This window comes from Vigna unguiculata, chromosome 7 (assembly GCF_004118075.2).
Source record: "Vigna unguiculata cultivar IT97K-499-35 chromosome 7, ASM411807v1, whole genome shotgun sequence".
Taxonomy (NCBI): Eukaryota; Viridiplantae; Streptophyta; class Magnoliopsida; order Fabales; family Fabaceae; genus Vigna; species Vigna unguiculata.
This window is the reverse complement of record NC_040285.1, coordinates 22,731,476-22,738,313: the sequence shown is the minus strand read 5'-3', so window position 1 is coordinate 22,738,313 and position 6,838 is coordinate 22,731,476. Positions and strand designations below refer to the sequence as shown.

Sequence of the window (6,838 nt, the reverse complement as noted above, 5' to 3'; positions counted from 1 at the left end):
ACTCCCTCTGAAACAAACCATTTCCAACTCAACAAAATGGCTCATCTTTCTCTTCTCTTCTCTTCTCCTCCATTATTTTTCTCATATCATTCAACTACATTAGCCACCACCACCATCCAAACTACCTCACCAGTGAAAAAAATTCCACACATAATGTGAATGAGTGCGATCGAAACGGCCGACCTTCTTACCAAAGTTTATCTTAAAATTATATTCATATATTATATTATATTATTTATATTTACCTTAAAAAAAATTCTATAAAATCACGTCCCTATCCAACTCTTTTATATTTTTCTTTCTTTTCTCTCTCTCTTACTTCTATCTCTTTCTCACTTCTCGCCTTCTATCTTAATTTCTATCACCAATGTCTCATCCTTTTCAAAATCAAATTGCACCACATGAAATTAGAGAGTTAAAAAACACTTTGGACCCATCAATTTATTTTCTACCTTTTTTTTAAAATAATCTATTTTTTCATTGCATATGATAAATTTGTTTACTATGTATCATTGGATGATGATAAATTTATTTATTTCTTTATAGATGAAAGGTGATAAATTTATATTAGAAAAGTTATGATAAAAAGTAAAAAAATTGATTCTTAAAGAGAAAGACTTGTAATGAAAATGAAAAAAATGCATCTACGTCAACTAAACTTGAAAAATAATTTATATATAAAAATGCATTCTTAAATAATTTTTTACCAAGTTCTGCTACTGAGTGCAAGCTTCCCCCTCAACCTTCACCCCCACACCCAAAAATAAATTGTCCAAAACCACTCTCACTTACACCACCATCATCCACCATTGGTTGTTGAATGTCCACTGCCGCCAAATCACCATGTGGAGGCGAAGGTATTTACTGCTTGCTACCCCGTATGGGACACTAGGTAGACCAAACTACTTATTGTCGCCCCATCTTCCATAACCTCCAAGAACGCCAAATCTTGACGACATTATTGATGGGGTAAAAATGATATGCTTTTCAAACCCTTCTTACTTCTCACTACAATCCTTTATTTTTCTCATCCTTCTTTGCCTTCCCTATTACTTGTTCATGTGATACATGCATTTGTGTTTCCATAATTCTTCTCCTTTCTCAGTGAATTATTTGCATGAGGAACGCAAATTGTGAAATGAAGAGGGAAGAAAATGAAAGACAAAAGAAGTATCTTCAGACTGAAGCATCAATTTGTTGTTTAGGTTAGGTTTACGCATGTCTTTGAATAGAGTTAAATGTACAATAAAACAAACATAGTGTAACTTGTTCAGGCGTTAATGTGTATGTTTAATTCCATAATGATGTCTCTTTCTCGTATCTTCCATGCCCATTTTGTCCTAAATTAGTCTTAGTCTTATACTAGAGTCTTATACTAGTCTTAGACCTGCATACACAAATTTATTTTTCTTTAACAATAAAATAATATAACTATTATTACATTTGAATAAATAAATTTTAGAGATATATATAACTATTATTCTTCAATGGTTGTAACCACGTTATCAAATTTATCACTCAGAGTGCATAGAACCTTTTTCCACCACATTGATCTCTGTGACAGCCTCCCCACAACTCTTAATCTGATTCACCAATAATTGTAGTCTATTAAAATAATCTGCTACCTTTTCTGAATCTTCCATCTTAGCCAACTCAAACTGCCTTCTTATACATTGCAGCCTTACTTTCTTGATTTTTTTCAGCACCACCGTGAGCCCTTTGCAGGATTTCCTAACATTCTTTTGTTGTCTTGGCCTTGGCAATCTTTCCAAAATTCACTGGATCTACGCATTAATGCAAGAGACATCGAGCCTTGCAATCTTTCTTATTATTTGTGGCTTCGTCCTTCTCCTTAGCACCCTCCGTGACAACCTCCCACAATTCTTGATAACCAAGAATGGCCTCCATTCTTATGATCCAATGATCATAATTCTTTCCATCAAGAATAGGTAAGTTTGAAAAGAAACCCTCATTAGCATTACCAGTAGTCATGCCTGCAGTTTCTCTTTCCCATAATCGAACCTTGCTCTCGATACCATTGTCAAATCCGGCCCAATTCCTTGGCCTACACCTTTCCAAAGTAAGCCACGTGCTTGAATAAAGAATTCAAGTTGTTGTCCAGCCACCACAACACACTAACATTCGTCCAGGAGCTTCGCGAGAGAGAAAAAACGACCTCATCTTATGGTTCAAAACCTGAACTTCCACCGTCACACTCTTCCACTTTTCCACCGTCACACCATCAGCTAAGTGCTTCTCATTCACAAGGAGTACACCATTTGTTCTGCTACAAAACAATTATAACTGAAACAGAGTGTTTATATAGTTGATTGAGTTCACAAAATTTAAAATTTGTGAATTTATTGCCCAATCTAATTTTAATCGGACACAAAAAATATTTAACTCCACCACGAACAAATATATAATGAAGTTTGAGTATGATTTGCCTACCCCTCTTCATATAATTTAAAAAGAAAAAAAAACAAACTACATATTGAAATTCACAAACATTAAAAATTGTAAACAAAAAGGAAATGCAAAAACACTCAAAATTTAGGAATGAAGGAAACATCTATTTCTGATGATAGTCTGATACTTGTACAAGGTTGAAAAGAAATACCTAAGTTGTTTTCACTTCAAACTTTTACATTCACGTATATCTCTGGTCTTTTGTTTTTATTATATTTATTTTGATTATTTATTCTTTGAATTTGTGGTCACTGTAAGCCATTGTCATTTTTTATTTTAAAGCATGTTAAAATACCTGTTTTAACTTATATCGCACGAATATGTACATGTTATATAAATATATATATATATATATATATATATATATATATATATATTCCTATTTTCTTAGTTTCTATCGATTTTTTTTTTTGGACTGGGCTATATATCCTCAACATTCCACGAATATGTATATGTTATATATATATATATATATATATATATATATATATATATTTTAAAAATAATAGGATATAATAGGTTATATATGTATATTAAAAAAGATGTAAATTTTTTTAAAAAATATAATAAATATATAATTATTATTGTATCTAAATTAAAATTATATATATTAAAAATTTTAATATAAAAAATTATAAATTGTTATTATTATAAAATGTATAATTATTTTATAATTAAATATTATATTTATAAATATTAATAAAGTATCATAAAATATCAAATAAATATAAATATGAGTAATACGAGTTGAACACATAGATAATCTAAATTAATGCATCATAAGTTTGAACTATTCAAAATATAAAACTTATCTCATTATCTCACTAACATTATTTACATAAAAAGTATAAAACTTAATTAATGTTCAAACTACAAAAGTCATGAATGTGAATTACACAAACACTCGATCACTTTCAAGATTTAATTTATAACGTAATTTGAACCATGGTATTTCTTTATTCAAATATTAGTTGATTTTATAGTAGCAGGAAAAAATTTATATTTTGAATAAGTGAAAAATATATTACTTTAAATTGTCTCCTATATTATAGAACACCGTTATTATCAAAAAATAGTATTATAAAAATATATAAAATGAAAACAAATTTAAGTAAAAGGATAAAATCCAAAAAATATATCGATGTAATTGGGTCACACTTACTTTTTTATTAGATAAAAATAATATGATAATCTAATGATATCGGTGATTAAAGTGTCGAATTAAAAATAAATTAAAGTATTATTACCTTTTTCTCATTAACATTATTTTAGTCTCATTTCACTTATTTTATAAGAAAAAAAAGTTATATAAACAGTATCATTCGGAAACAGTACTCATACTTTGTTATCATCATACAATGTCAGCCATCACGGGTGAAAAGTAGTTGCAAGTTCCACAAAATCTCGGAAAACCAAACGGCCCACTTTAATGCGTTTTTTTTTTTCTATGGCGGCCCATCGGTACCAACAATGGTAAGCCGCCAGATTCTGATTGAAAATTGAAATTCAAACTAAGAGCTTTTTCCAACTGACACGTAGCGGTTAAAGTTATCTTTCCACCCCTTCCAGTTCCAACACCCAACCCAACCAGGCTGAACAAGATAACACTGTTAACTTTACTTGACCCTTTTTACATAGTAATCTGTTCTCTCCTCTCACACATTCACAACAACAAAAATAAAAAAAATGGCAAAAGCTAATGTGAAGAACAAATCCACCGTCGCCCTCCACCCTCCTTACTTCCAGGTATCACCGTCTCTCCTATTCCATATTCTAACAGCAGCGTTTTCATTTTGTTGCGGTTTTCTTTCAGATGATCTCCGATGCAATAACGTCGTTGAAGGAACGCACGGGTTCAAGTCAGCCGGCGATAGCCAAGTTTGTGGAGGAGAAGCACGGCAAAGTGCTACCTCCCATTTTCCGAAAACTTCTCTCCGTTCAGTTGAAAAGTTTGGTGAAATCGGAGAAGCTGTACAAGGTGAAGAACTCCTACAAACTTTCCTCTCCACAGTCTGAGAAACCCAAAACCGCTCCGAAAGAGAAGAAGGTGGCGGAGAAGACGAAGAGGCTGAGTCAGGTGAAGACACCCGAAGCTCTGAAGAAGAAGAAAGCCCCAAGCACGAAGAAATTTGTAGCGGCGGCGGTGTCTGGAGGAGGAAAAGTGAAGTGTTTGAGTCAAGTGAAGACTCCCGAGACCATGAAGAAAACATCCAAATTAACACCTGTCAAACGCAAGGGCACTCCCAAACCCTCCAACGCCAACAAGAAAGCTAGGAAATGAAACCACTTTTTTGTGCTTGTTTATGGCAGATAGCATATTCAAAACATTTATATGCATACAATGCTTGTATTGTGTGTTAGATTTTTGTTTTCTTTTTCTTAGTCTGTTTATTTCTGTTGTCTTGCCTTATGATTGTTGACGAATGCAATGTGCTAGTTTAATTTAAGGCTTTAGCCATCCTGGTTTTCTTTGTTTGTGATTATTTTACATCTAGCGTAGAGATATGTTTATGAAATTGGCTTTAACGATCTCGGTTCACAAGCTAAACAATTTACTGTTTTCATATGTTAATACAAGAAAATATTTTTTTTATATAAATGGTTATATATTATAAAAAGTTTTTATAATATACAACTATTTATTGCATAGGATGTTGTGAGGTGTAGTTAAATTTTTGTACAGAAGAGTGTGGGTATATTCGGTGTTAAAGGATTGAGAATGTTTTCTGTGTATTATAAAAATGTGTACATAGTAATTATTTTCTGGTTGTCTTTAAAAAATGACTGTAATTTTTGTCCGTTTAAAGTTTTTACCTTATATTCTTTGTTTTTATCTTATTTCTTTGTTAATATGATGATTATCAAAAAATAATGATTATAATATTCTTAGTTAATAATTAATAATGCGTTTTTTTTTCTAACAAGTTAAAAGTTAAATTCGATTCATACGTACCGATCTGAATCAATTGCAACAACATAGTGTGTCTCACTCTCAACATAGGAGCTAACTTACATTTCACTCACTTTTAGTGTATAAGTTTATAACAGACAAATTTTAAGCCAACAAAAACTAAATTCAAACTAATAACGAATAGCCACTACCAAACTAAAAAACTTACTACTTGTCTACAGTTGAAACTTTGACAAAATTCAATACTTTTGCTTATATTTAAAATATTATTCGAACAAAGTTCGTTATCTAAAATATAATATAAGTTTTTCTGGATAAAGACAAGAAAAACTCATACGTTACAATTTTCTTTGACTAGCCATAGAAAACTTTCCTATTGCACTCCAACTTCAGGTGGGTCCTTCACTCGTCAATGAACATCCTTTTATACTATTTAATAAGTCTGTTCACAAATGTAAATGTAAATATATATATATATATATATATATATATTATTGAATAAGTATATATTTTTTTTATATTTAAATAATGAAGTCTTAAAATTGATTACATGCAATAAAGATCTATGAAAACTTTGTAAAATCATTCTAACAATACAGATTACCAACTTTTAATATTTGTAGATTTAATTTTTAATCTTTTTATGTAATTTAAATTTAAAAAGAATTAAAATTATAAGTTGAAGTAACAAATGTTTAATTAGATTGTGCTACGTGAAAATTAGATATAATAAAGTTTTAAAAAAATAAATCTAATGTACCACTAATTTAAATTAATAAATGAGAAAGTTTTTTCTAAAACGAAAAATAAATAAATTTGATTAATACTCATTAGGTCAAGTCATCAAATAAAATACAAATAAAAAAGCATATTTTAATAAAATTTAAAAAATTAATAAAAGTAAATAAAATTTTAATAAGAATTTGATAATTCTGAAAAAAAAATTATAATTATAATTACATAATAATATATTTTTGTTTAGAGATACAAATCTCATTTTCATAATAAAATTTTGTATAATTATATCCTGTCAATGTCATGATATCTTACATTTATCAATAAGTTTATCATCTAGTTTATTAAACATCTCTAATCCAATAAGGTAGAGTTTATCGGCTTAGAACTTACAAGTTACAAACTTACCTTTAATCAACTATAAACTAATCGATAAATAATAAGCTTCTGAGAAAGATATTTCATGGTTATTCTATGAAGTTTTAATTTACTTTTTGTAGGATCCACTACATAATGCTATTTTAAGATTTTTTACAACTTTTATTCTTATACAACGATGTTACAAGACTCACGATTTAATAAATGTTTTATTTAATTCTTGATAAAAATATATATTTTTGAGATAGAAAAAATTTCACTCTTATGATTTAGGATCTTGGGTCTTATTTAAGACGATTCACAATCTTAAAATTTATATCATGTAAAGATATTGCAATGAGACTC

At 29.4% G+C, this 6,838-nt stretch overlaps 1 protein-coding gene across 1 annotated transcript; it reads left to right on the top strand.

Moving 5' to 3' along the window:
* The first annotated feature begins 3,942 nt into the window (after positions 1-3,942).
* LOC114192122 (histone H1-like) lies at positions 3,943-4,916 on the top strand. Its single transcript, XM_028081727.1, has 2 exons — positions 3,943-4,215; positions 4,283-4,916. The coding sequence occupies exons 1-2, from the start codon at positions 4,156-4,158 to the stop codon at positions 4,748-4,750; spliced, it is 528 nt and encodes a 175-aa protein (XP_027937528.1). The 5' UTR covers positions 3,943-4,155; the 3' UTR covers positions 4,751-4,916.
* The last annotated feature ends 1,922 nt before the right edge of the window (positions 4,917-6,838 follow it).